The 14811-nt window shown below is 42.4% G+C and overlaps 2 protein-coding genes across 3 annotated transcripts in view; both read right to left on the bottom strand.

The window, feature by feature from the left end:
* Nucleotides 1–397: 397 nt before the first annotated feature.
* LOC143346320 (uncharacterized) lies at nt 398–12266 on the bottom strand. The gene is made up of 5 exons (XM_076774313.1): nt 5117–12266; nt 4430–4539; nt 1749–3769; nt 1037–1684; nt 398–916 (listed from the first exon to the last, which is right to left on the bottom strand). The coding sequence occupies exons 1-5, from the start codon at nt 5356–5358 to the stop codon at nt 458–460; spliced, it is 3480 nt and encodes a 1159-aa protein (XP_076630428.1). The 5' UTR covers nt 5359–12266; the 3' UTR covers nt 398–457.
* Nucleotides 12267–12413: 147 nt separating this feature from the next.
* Nucleotides 12414–14811, bottom strand: part of Cpx (synaptic transmission protein complexin) — a 211932-nt gene continuing 209534 nt past the window's right edge. For both annotated transcript variants that reach the window (XM_076774330.1, XM_076774331.1), the window contains one exon: nt 12414–14498. In XM_076774330.1, coding sequence (XP_076630445.1) covers nt 14422–14498 — 77 coding nt within the window. In that variant the 3' untranslated portion in view covers nt 12414–14421. The remainder of the gene's footprint in view (nt 14499–14811) is intronic.

Raw genomic sequence — 14811 nt, forward strand, 5'->3', positions numbered from 1 at the left:
CGACAACTGTGCGATTCGGCACTCGACTCCTATATTTAATAAAAACTCCATGCATGTTTTCATGTTTTTCTTATTGCGAAATCTACGGTGTCATTCAGCATCGTGACGAAATGCACGATGTTTTTCTATAGTTTACGACACGTAGGACATCGAGAAATTATGTCAATGAAAAATGTCAGCCTCGAGTATAGTCCTCTAACTTATGTTGTTCTTAATAATTTTCTGTGAGCATATTTTTCGCCAACTGTGGATTTTAACGAGTTTATAAACATTTCTGACGAAGTTCCAAGTCGATGGATTTTGTATTTGGGAATGGGTTTCATTTCCATTGGGTGAAAACGTAGATCGTTTGAAATATTATGTATTTTATTGTATACTTTCAAATTACAAAATCGTATAAAATCTTATAAATTCGTATAAATAACAGATAAATGATAGGAAGTAGTAGTATAGGATATTATCCTCGTAAAATATGTGTAATTCCGCCAAGAAACATGAAAAATTTCTTTACATTTGTTATTGCATTATAAAAAGCGTTATGATCGGTGGCGGTCAATTCAGAATTGACCGAGTCGCTTTGTTCGCTAGATTCCGACGTCTCGTTAAAATTCTTGTCCAGATTTTCAATTAATCGTTCCACCGATCCCGTGAAATTTTTAGCTGTCTCTAAGCCATCGATCACAACGTTTTCTAGTTTTGGTATGCTACCCTCTATGAACGATGGCAATCCTCGATCCTCGTTACCGTTTCCCCCTACATTCCTCCAGTCATTAATATAATTGACGGACAAATTCTCCTTTTGTGTATATTTCTCGAGGGGTATTTTCTGAACCATCGATTTCTCGACGTCGTCGATGTCGCTTAGAATCCTGGGGCTCGAAACTTCTTCCAAGCCTTGAATTTCCAACGTTTGCATCTGTAAAAAAATCAAAATTAATCGTAGTCAACGTTGGTCGAGTATCAAAGTTGTTTACTTCGAGCTCGCTAGTATTACAACTTGAACAATATTGCGTTAATCAATGTACTTTTTATTCACCTTTGTTTGATCCGGCGCTTCTCTTCGAAGCCTGCTAAGTCTCCTAGATAACGTCTCGTTTGAGTTTCCTTCGCGACTATCGTTGGCATCTTCGTCCTCTTCGACGACTTCGTCGCTCTCGCGAATCTCTACGAATTTATCGTCTTCTTCGCTTCGAGCAACCTCGTCGCTGGACTGTTCTCTTTCCGGTTTTGCCACAAACGAACGTACGATACTTTGTTTGTCACTGTTCGAGTTCTGTTTCGTTAATCTTTCAAAAAATTTGTCGTCGAATTGCAAATTGAAGGCGTCGATTAAAATCCTTAAAAGTTCATCAGTGTTTAGGTTTCTTGGCAAATTTTCTTGGACATTTTCTTGAGGATCTCTCCAACCAGGAACTCTGTTATCATTCGTGCGACGAATTTTATAAAGATTGTAGAACACGGAATTTCGTGAGATCGTTTTTGTATTAATTTTTTGGGGTTTCAGTCTGTCCCTATACAATTTTAAAACGGGCTCTCCGCCTTTGTACTCGGAAGGGTCAATTATATACAATTCTCGACTCGCAGGGAATTCGTCCGATCCTTGTTCATCCTCTTCGCTCGAATCATCAACAATTTCGAGGCTTTCGTATTTCTTATCGTAAAAATGCGGATTTGTCAACAGTACCTAGGAAAATAAAAACATTTTATCTGTCCATTTATTTCAAATAACGTTAAAAAAAATGAATTACCTGTGCGCTTCTTCTCTGTTCGTTCTGTGGCTTTTCTCGATAATAGAAGATTCGTGGATTCTCTAAACTTTCTACCAGTGCAACGTAAGACTCGTCTTTTGTTTCCTTATTGCTGTTAAATCTTCCCCTTGCAGCTACCTTTGGATCGGAGAGTTCGACGATCCCTGAATCATAGAAATTCTGCTGATTTTTAGGATCGAAAATCCTTTCTCGAACGTTTCGTGCTCTCGCGATCTCGATTATCGGTACGCTCTTATTTTCCATCGATTCCTTGCTCGCGTTTTCCTCTTTTTTCACCTCCCAAGCTTCCCTCCTTTTCAGGCTCCTCTTCTCCTCGTTCTCGGCGTCTTGCAAAGACTGCTGCTCTTCTTCCTCTTTCAATTTTGGAATCTGCTGCACTCGATTCTTGCGGACTCGTCGAATTTTATCGATCGATCCCAATTTAGGGTCAGAATTCACAGCTTGTTTTTCCCTCCTCTTCTCGAGGTTCCTCCTCGACGTCAAAAATAACTTGGTCCTTTCGAATAGTCGCGATTCCCATGGTCTCGTTTCGCTAAACTTGCTTTTCCTGTTCGAAGAGTTTTTCATTCTCTTTGACGACACAATTTCGGAACTTCCAGGCTTATCCTCAGCGTTTACAGGCGTTTCGGGCGAAACTTCCGTTTCCGTTTTATCTCTATCAGAATCGTCTTCGGGTTCCTTCGAGGTATGTTCATCCGATAAAGTGGACGTTTCGAACGTCGCGCTAGAAGTTTCCGAGACTTCAATATCTTCCGCCATTTTGCTGCCGAGGGGCGTAGAATTTTCCCAATTACTCCAAGTATACTGTGCAGTATCTTGGGCAATATCAGTCGACGGTTTCTCTTCCTCGGTCCCCTTAAATTCGCGAAAAAACTCGTTTTCATCGCGATCGAGTGTTGTTTTCGAAGATGTTTTCGTCTCTTTCAGGATTTCCTGAGGCATCTTCGAGGACTCTGCGTCGCGTGCGATTTTAGTGTTGCTCGACTCGGTCTGTAATTTCAGTATTTCCATGGGCGAGTCTCCAAGTTCCGAAAATACCTCTGTATCTGCAACATCGTGAGAGTTCAAGTCGGCGACGTTCAAATTCGAGGCCATTTCTTGCCCTGGGACCATTTCCGTCTCTGTTTCGGATTCTAGAGACTCGGGAGCGCCTCTTTTTGGGCGACAGGAGCAACCTTTCGATCGTCGAATTACTCTACACTTGCAATCCTTCGAATTGGCGTTGTCTTCGTTGATCATTTCTTGTTCGAGTATAGCACGCAAATCGGGGCTTCTTTTGTCTCTTTTGCTACGTCGAACGTCATCGTCGATCAACGAATCCACATTTTTTAAAGCAGCATTGATACTCCTGCTTTGACCGATCAACTCTGCTGGGATCTGTTTAGCTTTGATAGGCCTGGCGATAAATCGAAACGTGTCCTGATCGATTTGACGATCGTTTGGCGAAACACTGAACTCGTGATAACCGGTTAATCGTCTCAAGTTGTCTTCGTTGTTCAATTCGACTCTCGACCTGCCGTTTCTGTCGCGTTCGTTGGCCTCAGCTTCCCAGAGCTCAATAGAGTCTGTACGATCGTTGGAAGTTTTCGGTTTTCCGAATTGTTCACCGATTTCGTACGATGGATGATAATCGTTCCCGTTTTTTGGATCTCCCGTTTCCTCCTGAACGTAATCGTAGTCGCTGTTTCGCGGATAGTTGCCAGCGGAAACGAAAACGTCACCTTCCGGGAAGCCCTCGACAGGGTCCGTCTTGAAGAATCCATAAAAAGTGTTTTCTCCGCTGTCGCTGCTTTCCAGCTCCACGATCTTCGGCCGGATTTCTTTTCTCGCGATTTTCCTCCTCTTACTTCGTCGATCGTTTGCACGCTCCTCGACGATTTCGTCGATTCTGGATCGTTTCCTCGGAAAACTCTCCTTCTTCAAGTTTTCCTTCTCTGCGATCGCATCTCTCTTGGAACTCCTCGAATCACCGATCGATTCCGTCAATATCCAATCAGACTCTGCATCGAAAAAACAAAAAACAAAATGTAACATTCATTGTACAACAATAAGAAAGAATTCTAGCAAGTATTATTATTGTTTCGATCACGATGCTTTATTCTTGTCCGGAAAGAAGATCACCGAAAGGATTTAGGGTCGCGTTCCTTCGCTAAATTATTAAGCTCGTTGGACAAATAGCGTTTACGGTTCGAGCCAAGCGTTTGCATGCAATTAACGCGAATGGTTGAAGTAATGCAAGGTAAATTCGCAGCGTCTAACGCTCGAGCTATCGCATAGGTGGTTGATGACTCGATGCAGTTGCACACGCACAAACACGTATACCGTTTGCGCGTCCACCCACGCATAAAGCATTGTGTAGGTGAATTGAGGCCGTTTCTGCAACTGACTGGCCATAGGATACTGCATCGGCTGCGAAATTGGCCGAGAAGGATGCACGGTACATTAGGGTTCAAATTAACCGCGATACAGTAATGATTCTTAAAATGAACGTCGAATTTTCGACGAATTTCAACGCCAGCAGACGCGTATACACACCGATATCGTCGCAGAAATCCTCCAATTTAGAAGGGATGGAAGCGTTCAATTTATGAATCACGTTCATTTTAAGAATTATTACTGTAACAACCGAACCGGTATTCTTAGGGAAGAATTAAGCTTACCGGACAATGGGAAATTTTCATTCCTCTCCTCGTCTCGAACATTCTGGCGTGCAGACTGGAAAGCAGGATTCAAAGCTTTCGTCGAGCGTACGCTTCTTTGTAAATCCGCGCTGAAACGGTAAAAGGTAGAAGTGAAATGTCCAAGGCGCGCGGTACAACGATATTTTTCCTCTTGGTATAACACTTTTCGCGTACGATCGATGACGGCCAGCGAAAGACGACGGTTTGAAATTTAAATTAAAACACGTACACGTTTCATTTCGTCGGAGCTAGATTGGATTGCGTTTCGTTCAAAGCATATACCGGCGCAGAGTCATTCCACCAGAGTTTCGCGCGTTGTCCATATCGGGCCGTTGCATTCTATTGATTGCTTTTAAATTGATCTCAAATTGCTTCATGGTTTTCGGCGCACAGTAACAGGAAACGTTCCGTCGTTCTCTCGTAATTCGAACGTTGTCGCGCAGACGAAATTGTTGACAAAAAAGGAAAACAAAATATCGTCGACTAAATGTCTAGATTCGCTATACTTTTTTAAATTCACCGAGCCAATTCAGAAAACGCTTGTTAACTATACTGCAAATCATACTGTTTCCTATTCTTATTGATTTAATTTCCTGTACCGTTTTCTATACTCTAACGGGATTTAGATAATACATTATTAAAACGTCATAAATTCAGGGTACGTACCTGAAGAATTTCTCGTTGGGCGTTGAGATGGGTAGTTCAAAGTCGACGTTAAACGTTTCAACGAAAGAACGAATCGCGAGAACGCCCAAAAGAAACGAGAAGCGAAAGCTGTGCTTGCAATGGCTCATCTTTGTCGTCGGTTCAGTTGCTTTCCATCTCCTGATAATCGTGGATCTCGAACGTTTCGCTGGATAGTTTTGTTCGTACTGCGGGTCGATTGTTCGAAAAATAATGCCAAGCATTCGAGACGTTGCGAAATCGCTTGATCGACCGTTGCGAAAAATCGATTGCACGCACAGCGAAACGTACGATTCGAATCGTTGGAATTCCAACGTATATTCGGCGTCGTTGCGAAATTGCAAAATCGAAAAACGTATATTATTGCGTCGAAGGATAACAGCGAGGGAGAGGAACGTGAAAGAAGTAGGCGATCGAATTGGTAACACGATTGACTTTTATTACATTTTTTTCCATTTTTTAGAACTAAATAACATAAACGCATATTCTGGTTAATTCATTTTTGTTTATTATTACTCGTAATATTACTATTGGTATTAAGAGCTATAACGACGAGGCTCGCCCCTAAAAATCGTCCTTTATTCTTTATTTTTGTTTTTTTCGCGTTTTCTTCATTATTTTATTTTTTTTTTCTTGTTGTGTTGTACCTTCTCTCCCGCCGTGAAAGCCAAAAAGAAACGTCGTGAATCTTTTGTACAACGTAGGAAGAGGAAAGCTCGATTATACTTCTCTTTTATATTTTTCTTTCTTTGTTTGTTTTTTCTTCGTATTTTTGTTTCATTTAATCCCCGCTTCGTTACAGTTTCGTTCGATCTGTGATAACCCCCTTGACGATTCAAACGACGAAATTCAGGGTGCCCGCGTTTCTTGGAACGCGGCTGGTAGAGCCCTCGCCTCTTATTCGCGTCGTTTCAAGGGTCGAGGGGAGAGACGAATAGAGAAAATAGGTCTGTATGCATTTTTTACACGTACCCTAGAGCCGAGAACATGCCCAGAAGTGGGTTTTTTACCGTTGAGAGATGCTGACTCCTCGTACTTGTGTTCAGCAATCCCTTTGTATTGTTGCCTGCGTGTAAACGGTACTCGTGAATCGTTGCATTTGCATGCGTGTTAGTCGAATTTCATCGCGTTACAATATCAATAATCGTCCTCGGGTTCGACTATCGAAATACTTTTGGTCGCTGTGAAAAGGTTAACCGTGTAAAGTTGACGTTTTACAACGATCAAACGATTCGACGTTCGTCCTTCGAGTATACGATAAAAACGAATCATATTTAAACGATTATCGAAATATACGTTTTTCTTCCACGTCTGTTGTTTGCTTTGCAAAATAAATAATTAATTCTTGTGTGCTCGATGTGTGTGTGTCAATGTTCGTGTATGTGTGAACAAGTGGTCGCTTAACATTTAGGTTACTTTATTTATGTATCAATTTATGTATATATACATAAATATATATACATGCATGTATATACGTATACACACGCGCGCATATACATATATATTATACATAATCTAACAACAATATAATATTATTATATTCATCATCATCATCATCGATCCATCCGGCGTTACTTGTTTTGTCTTTTCAAATGCTATATAATATTCTTACGCTTAACAACAAACTCGTTCGTGTTCCAGTTACTTAGCTACTAGGCGCGCTACGTCGCACAAGAGATTTTGTTCCTCCCTGTTTTAGTTGTCATTCGTTTCCTAAAAAAATTTACTTTCTTTGTTCGTCGAGCAAGGTTCGTGCGATTTTTGGGCATTCGAATATCGTCTTCCTCTCCTCCCCCACAGTCTCGATTATCCGGAGACTTCTTTTACGAACGTTCGACGTCGTCCGGTTGCTCCCGTATCATACCGTTTCCCTGTATTTCGAATATTTCGCAAGATATTACGGCTTTCGCGCAACCCTAATTGGTAACGATTACAATAATTGGTCGTTGCATGTAATCAGACACGCGTCGTCGTGCCTTTGAACATCGAGATACAAAATTACGCGAAGCCATGGTTTTTTTTCTCTTCAAGTAACCGTGAGAAGGAACGCCCCGAAAAGTATTGCGTCGATGTATGTGTATATCGTTTACTTTTGCTTCCTTGTTTGTCGAGCGTTTGCACGCTTTGGTTCTTAAACACGTACAACAGTGTGTCTGAGTGTGTGTGTCGGTGCGCGTTTCTAATTTTTGTCGCTTCTCTTCTCGTTTGTCGTTAAAGACACGTACGATAGTAGTAAATTATAGGCATCTAGAATATTGCTTCTCGGTTGAACGAATTCACGAAGACACCGGGGCACGGTACAATTGTGAGATCCAAGCAGCACGTTTCGACATCGTAACACGGTGAATCGCCCTGTCGTTCGAATTCCCAGAAAATATTGCACTCGTTGCGACTGCACGTAACAATGAGAATCCGTTACGTTACGATGTCATAATATTCCTGGTACCCGTACGTGTACCGATTCTCGCGTTTACAAATCAATTCGTAAACGTTTCTGCAGCCTCGAGCGATCCAATTCGAGACAAATAATTCACGGTCGCTACCAAATGACGATTTCATACAATTTTTCAATTCGTTCGAACGGAGACGTAACTTCAAAGCGACCAAGCTCGTCGAATTAACTCTATAGAAACTCGTTACTTTCATTGGATCAACCATAAACTTATATTTTCCTTTCCGAAAATTTAGCACCATGATCCAATCGTATATATTCTCGACTAGCGTAAAACTAATTCTGCAAGTTTTTTCTTTGCATTTTAAAGTTAAAACCACGGAGATTCGAACGACAGGGGGACCCGCTTCGATCCAAAAAATCGCACAAGTCCGCTCGAGAGGATGTTGATCACGTCGAATGGCAGCTGCTGAAAGAACCGTTTTTTTTTTCGCGTTTTCGTTCGGTCTCGGTACTCTCGCCAATCGTATCGAAGCTCTCCCTTTCTCTTCCCCTTAATTGTCTTGGTTTTCTCGGCACTCTCTTGTATACAAAGCTAACATCTACTTATTTAACATTGTGATTTTTTGCTGCGTTTACTTTGTCATTTTTTTCTCTTTTTCATTTTTTGTTAAATTTTCCGTTTTAACGGGGGTGATCACTCGCTTATCGTCTAATCTGTTTTGTTATTCTCGCACGATACGCGCGTACGTTTCATTTTCTTTTTTTTTTCTCGCACACGTGAACGCACACACTGTGCCGAACGCACACGATCGTCGTTGAGATCATCGTTCTCGCACCGTAAGAGAGTATTTAACAATAGTACGACGATTTGTAACGTTAAGTTATCAATTATTACTTTATAATGCGTTGTGTCGTTGTCTCTGAATAAGTCGAGTCGGTTTTCTTCTTTCGCGAGTCGCTTCTTTCCGACGCCTCGGAGGAACCGTAGATCCAATCGTGACGACCGGAAGTCCTCCGTGGAGCAAAGGTTCCCCGAGGCTCACGGAAACACGATCATCTCTCGTCGTCCATTCATCCGTTAAATCGTTTCTTGACACGGTTACGCCTCGAAAACTTGTGGTTACGCTACACGCGGGGGTTTCTTGGGTTACACGCGATACTATTTACATGGAGAAAAAAGCGTTACATCTCTCGTTAAATCTTAACGTTTCGGCGCATTTCGTATCTAACGCGGTTATATTATCTGCGTATTGTATGTTCTCCTTTAAGTGCTTGGCTCCGATAATTAAGTACCTAAGAAAGGTAGGTTTAAATACGCTTCGACGCGCGTCTCGCCGGGACGAGTCGATCTTGTTTATCGAATATCGATCACGGAACGTCTGGTCGTAATTAGAGTAAACGGCGCGAGATTTTTTTTTTTTTTAACATCGAAAGGCAATTTTTTTCATCCCGACTCTTTCCTCTTTCGGGCAATTTCCTCGAGGATTCGTCGAGGCGGGACGCGCGTCGCGATATTCCTTTTTCTCGGTTTCCTTTTTACCTCTTTTTTTTTTATTACGTTTTTCCCCCTGGATTAAAGTCTATGAAACACGAATTAAGTAGATTCAAGTATATTTGTTTGTATCACTTGCCACGTGCCGCGTGCCGGCTTAGGGTGGCTTCAAGGGAAAGAAAGCGAATGGACAAAGGGGTCAAAGTTCGAGTACGCGTCAAAGGGAATTTAGGAGGTCGAGGACAGACAGCAATTACAGAAAGTATAAAAGAAATTAGAGAACAAGAGAAAGTCTCGAGAGTATTCGCGCGACTGACGCTTGCAAACTTTTAACAATCCGGAGATGTTGATTTCTCTTCGCGACCGGAATTTCTTTTTATTTTAAATAGCCGTTCTATTCGATGGAAACAGACGATTTGCAACCCGGAAAGCAGATCTTGTTTATCGAGAACGTTCCGTTTCTCGATCGTCCCGCGTAAATTCTGTCTTTCGATGAATCGTTCACCATTTTTTTTTGTTTTTTTTTTATTTTTTTACTACGTGTTTATTGTTGTGCTCGTGGCGGTGAAAAATCGTCGGCAATCGGCCTGCTTACCCAAATTCTACGAATTGTCGAGCTCACGCGCAAACAGATTCGTCGTGAGAAAGAACTCGAACGAAACGAAACACGATCGAAACGATTCGTTGGTTATAGAACGTTTCAATTAAAATACAGAGACCAAAGGCACACGAAGCTTTAATCGTTCCGTCGAAACTTACATTACGGAGTTTTAACAATACCGTTAATAAAAGAACAAAAGAGAGTGACGTCGGTGGTTAAACGTTAACAACGACTAGACAACGCGACGAACAACATTCATGCTGATCACATCGAGAAACAACAACGACACAGGACATTAATCAGCAGTAAACAGTAGCGACAACAGCAAGATTTCGGTTAATTTTTACTTTGCGATCTAACCTTTTTTTTAGCACATGTATTCGCGCGACGATTAAAGTTAAGTCGTGATTTTTAAAGAGAACATCGAGAGCATGGGGATCACACTCAGCAGGGATATTGAAAGAGAGAAAGTTGCTACGATTAAAAGACGAGAGAAAGTAGTAAGCTGCCTGCTAGATAGTTACGTGGTCGAAGTTCGAAGTTGACGGAATAATTTTAATGCCGCGCCGGGCATTTATCCTTTCGTTATTGGCGGCGAATGACAGCGAATAACAATCTCTTTCGAGCGTTTGAAACTTTCAAAGTCCCTTATAAATGAGACTGTTCGCGGACTTGCGTGCGCTTCTTTACAGTTATTTATTTATATCGAAAAGTTGAGAGAAAAAAAAAATGTACGAGCGTGTATTTCTCGCTAGCATCAATGTATATATATTTATATCTTTGGATTAATTATTGAGTAATTGACTTGAAGTGTGTATCGTGTAGATTTTACGGGACAAGCTGAATCTGCGAGGTAAGTTTTTCGATTCGATCGGTGGAGAGCGGGCGGAGAAGGAGACACGGTTGAAGGAAAAGGCCGGGAACTATGAAGTAGAATCGTTTTTTAGGTACATTTTAAGCATCGGTTATAGAGAGAGAAACAGAGAGAGAGTGAATGAGAAAATGATGTTCGAATATCGTCCGACAGTCGAAGAGAAGCCATAGCAAAGAAGATCTATCCAACGACATCGACATCGATAGAGAAGCGTCGCAAGTAGCATGCACGTTGACAGACAGGAAGAGAGAGAAAGAGAAAGAGAAAGAGAGAGAGACTACGTCGAGTAGACACGAAGCATACATCCGAGGCATTTACTTTTTCTTCATTTTTTTTTTTCTCGTTATTTCGTTTCAACTACTTGCCGTGCAACGATTGCGAAACTCCGCACAGAATTACTCTGCAACTCCTTTTTTGGGGGGGAACGACAAACAAAACGAACAATTAAAGTAAAAACAGAGATCATTCGAGGTTGTAAAACTAAGCTTCCGCGATCGATCGAGCCTTCGTTTGAAAGTTGTTTTAGTTGACTCGAGGAATATAAAGTCGAAAAGTTCTTGGTTTGTTTCCCGTGGACAAACAGCCGCCAACAGGAAAGTCTGAAAAACTCGAAGAAACGTTTTCTTGAATTTTCTATCGAATCGAAGAAGTTGAACGCTGTATCGTTAAAAGTTGGGGATTTTTTTTTAATGGCGTCGAAAGTATTGTGTATAATCTGTTGCGGAGTGACGCGAATCGAAACGAAGAAATCGGTTACGTTATCAGCTAACAGATACGCGCATTTACATCGAGAACCAACAACAGAATGCTTTTTACGACATACAGAAAGCTGACATGCGTTCGTTTTTTTTGTTACAACGTTTATTGGATAGAAGGCCTTCCGACTTCTGATTTTTCGGTTATCGTTTCAAGTTGCTGTTTCGAATGAAGCGAATCGGGTCGTGGTTCTAACGTAGCGTGCTTTACTCGAAGTAACGAGGAAACTCGTTCGATCTTAGCTTTTGTTTTGAATTTTTCTGTTCTTTTCTTGTCACGATGATCTTGTCTCGGAACCGTTGGAAGTCAGGTTTTCGCGCGCGTACGCGACAAACATCATCGGCGAATATTCCGAATGGTCGAGTATGATACAGAGCGCGTGTCAGGGGAATCTCTCAAAAAAGTCAGAGGTTAGTTTTGCTTTTAGGATCCTATAGTCGATCGAAAGAGATTCGAGAAGTTTCGATGATCAAGAAGATACAAGAATAGATCAATATCAAGAACGAGGAACGATATCGAACATAAAAATGTACCGTTTCGTACCAATCTTTCCCTCGTTCGTACAAAAACAAAAAAAAAAGAAAAAAAATAGAAACACATAGTTTCACGCATCCTACGTCTATCGCAGATACATCTTGCCTTATACATATACCAACGTCGATCTACAACGTAAATTTTTATTTGTCGAAAATCATTTTCAGCCTCCTCGACCTTTCACACCGGGCAGAAACGGTATTGTCTGAGCAAATTATTTATTTATTTTTTTGTTCCTGTCTTTGGATTCCGTATATGTATAAGGCTCGCATTAATTTGCCGGCAGTCGATGCTCTGTCCATCCCGTCCACCGTCGTTCACGCGTTGTTCTTTTAACAACAATCACGGTAAATGATCGGTGAATCGTTCCGTGAAGGGATGCAACGATGGCTACTTGGCTCGATGGTTTATCCATCGGTAACACCTGAAGGTCCTTTATTCGAGAACAGATCGAGTCGCGACGTGTTCCCGTCCTCGTCAAAATACGCGTGAATCACGTTTGTTTTCACTAAATCGATTAAACCTACATGTACAATTACGCTCGATAAAAACGCATCGTATAAATGTGAAAGAAAGGCATTTTCATCTCACGGTAGTCGAGTAACGCGTTTTCGTTTCGTCGATATCTTTTTTTTGTTTGCCTTTGTTTACTCGTAGACAGATAATTTTTTCTTCTTTTTTTTGGTAACGTACTCTAACTAAAGTGTCCCTAAGAATTGCTCAGGTGTTACGCGTCTCGCTGCCTCGCGACCGAGCTACGTTAGGGGGGAAATAATTCGAATTTTGGACGGAAGGGAGAGCAAGGGCCGCCGGTTACTCTCATATTTCCGGTGTTTCGTTTTCTCTCTCAACCAGTCCATCGCAGTCTTACGCGTTGGCCTCTCAGTCTCTTGGCGTTTGTTTCTCGTGGCCCTCGATCCTTGTCTTAACTACCGTTTTGTTTCTTCTTCTAAATACAAACATTCAGTGGTAACAATAATAAGAACAATGACCGTGGTTATAAACTGTGAGAATAATCGATAACTGTAATAATAAATATCAATGACTCCCTCCTTTCTGATCTCCTTATTATTGAACAGTCGTCGAACGAACTAGCGACTACGTAACTCTGCTACCGGTAGTTTCATTTTTTTTTTTTGTCATTTTACCGCTATTCGAAAAATTCGCTAGAAACTTAGGTACTAGATTTTTTTTTTTACGTCTTTTTTTACTTCTTTCGTATTTTCTTATACATACACCCACACCCACGCACACGCGCGTACGCATCCACGCTCGCTCACGCGCATGTATGCCTGTGAATATACGCATATATCGCGCTCGCGTACGTGCGTGCGTGCGTGCGCGTGTGTAGATATATAATATATATATTTTTATATATATATATATATTTATAAATATGTACGCGCCCTTCGACTGCTCACGCCTCATCTACGCCACGGTATTCGTACGATATTCGAAAAGACTCAGTGTCCCTCGTTCTTCTTCTATTTCCGGAATCGTGAGGCGCAAACGATCTTCCGCGTCCTCGTTGTTTGTCGTAGCCATTCTTGGTTTTCGTTTCGTCATCGTCCTCGTTGACAATTGTCTCCGGGTTCTTTCGTTTCCTGCGAATCTTGACTCGTAACGTCTCTCCTCGTACGTCTCCTTCTCGTTTCTCGAAACTTTTCAGCTTAAACTTCTCCCCGAATCGTTTGCCTGTAATTCCCTTTTGGTTCGTTTCGTCATCAAACTCCACGGGAACTCGAGACAGTTGTTCGTTTCCGTCGATCAACGCGATCGACCAGGTGCTTCCCTTTTTCATTCGCTACCGTCGGTAATCTCCCAGGACCAGAATTACGAAAGCTTCGAGTTTTCGAAGTCGTTCGATCGCGTCTTCGGGGGTTCTTTGGGTGTCGTCTCGTTCCGACAGAAAGACTCCCAAGTTTCCCTTGCTTTTCCGATGTTGTTCAATTTCGATACGCGCTGACGCGAACCTTTGTGTGCTCAGGTTTCCGTTCGTCTCTCTTTCCAGACTCCTCCAGTCAACTATCGAAGCGATCTACCGTGAATCCTCTAATTTGTTTCGCGCTCTTGAGAAGTTTCGCGTCGGAGAGCCGTTCTCGATATGGGCAACGACGACGATACCTTCTTTCACGAGGGGCACGCGAGCTCCTCCGCGAAAATCTCTCTCTTTCTCTCTCTCTCTCTCTCTTTCCCCCCGTCGATATCGATTTGAGCTCAACGATCGACGGGTTCGTTCCTCGAGATCGTCCTCTACGCGACGCAGAAAACCCTCGACGAGATCGGTTGTTCGATTCTCGAGACTCGACGACGACGAAGGGTGTTTCTTGAGGCGTCTCGAGTGCCATCGCTTCCTTTTACACTCTAAGCGACGACTGGCCAATCGGAATATCGAATCGATCTACACTCGAGCGACACAACGACGGCGACAACGACATCGACGACGACGACGACGACGACGACGATGACGCTGGTGGCTTCTCGTATCGTTGTTTCCCTTCGTTTCTCCAACACGTCAGATCTCACTCGTTCCCTTCCTCGTGATGTCGTAGGGGCTGAGAGGCGGATGCGGATGCGGCCCTGGTGACACATGGTGCCACCCTTCTTACCGACCGCTTCGAAGGTGCAGGTAGGCTTATTGGAGATCGCATTTACCTTCCAGTACGTGCGCTTTGATCTCTTGTAAATGCGTATCTATCGTGTTCCTGATTTCTGGAACAAACAGACGCACGTGTATCGCAACAGAAATACTTTTCCAACCTTCTAACAACGACGACCTGATCCTAATTATCGTAAACCCACGATCAGAGACGATTTTTTACTTGAAAGCTTTTCGATCGCGCGACGATAGTTTTGTCATCGAAATCACCGAGAGTTTACTCGCTAGATTTGCTCAGAAATCGAACAGGGGTGAGAGCTGTTTGATTTCTAGCCATGGCTCGTTAACACTTCATCGATCAGCCCCTACCGTGTCGGAGCACCGTCGCATTAATTCGTCCAACTACTCTCTAGGTGTGTACCGTGA

Source organism: Colletes latitarsis, chromosome 10 (genome assembly GCF_051014445.1).
Source record: "Colletes latitarsis isolate SP2378_abdomen chromosome 10, iyColLati1, whole genome shotgun sequence".
Classification (NCBI taxonomy): domain Eukaryota; kingdom Metazoa; phylum Arthropoda; class Insecta; order Hymenoptera; family Colletidae; genus Colletes; species Colletes latitarsis.

What these genes read in the sequence shown, in the direction of transcription:
- LOC143346320 (XM_076774313.1), bottom strand. Translation starts at nt 5,358, where the DNA reads ATGCTTGGCATTATTTTTCGAACAATCGACCCGCAGTACGAACAAAAC. An exon ending in TGAAAATTTCCCATTGTCCG is followed by an intron (nt 3,770 to 4,429) that starts GTAAGCTTAATT and finishes TTTTCGATGCAG; the next exon opens with AGTCTGATTGGATATTGACG. An exon ending in AACAGAGAAGAAGCGCACAG is followed by an intron (nt 1,685 to 1,748) that starts GTAATTCATTTT and finishes TTATTTTCCTAG; the next exon opens with GTACTGTTGACAAATCCGCA.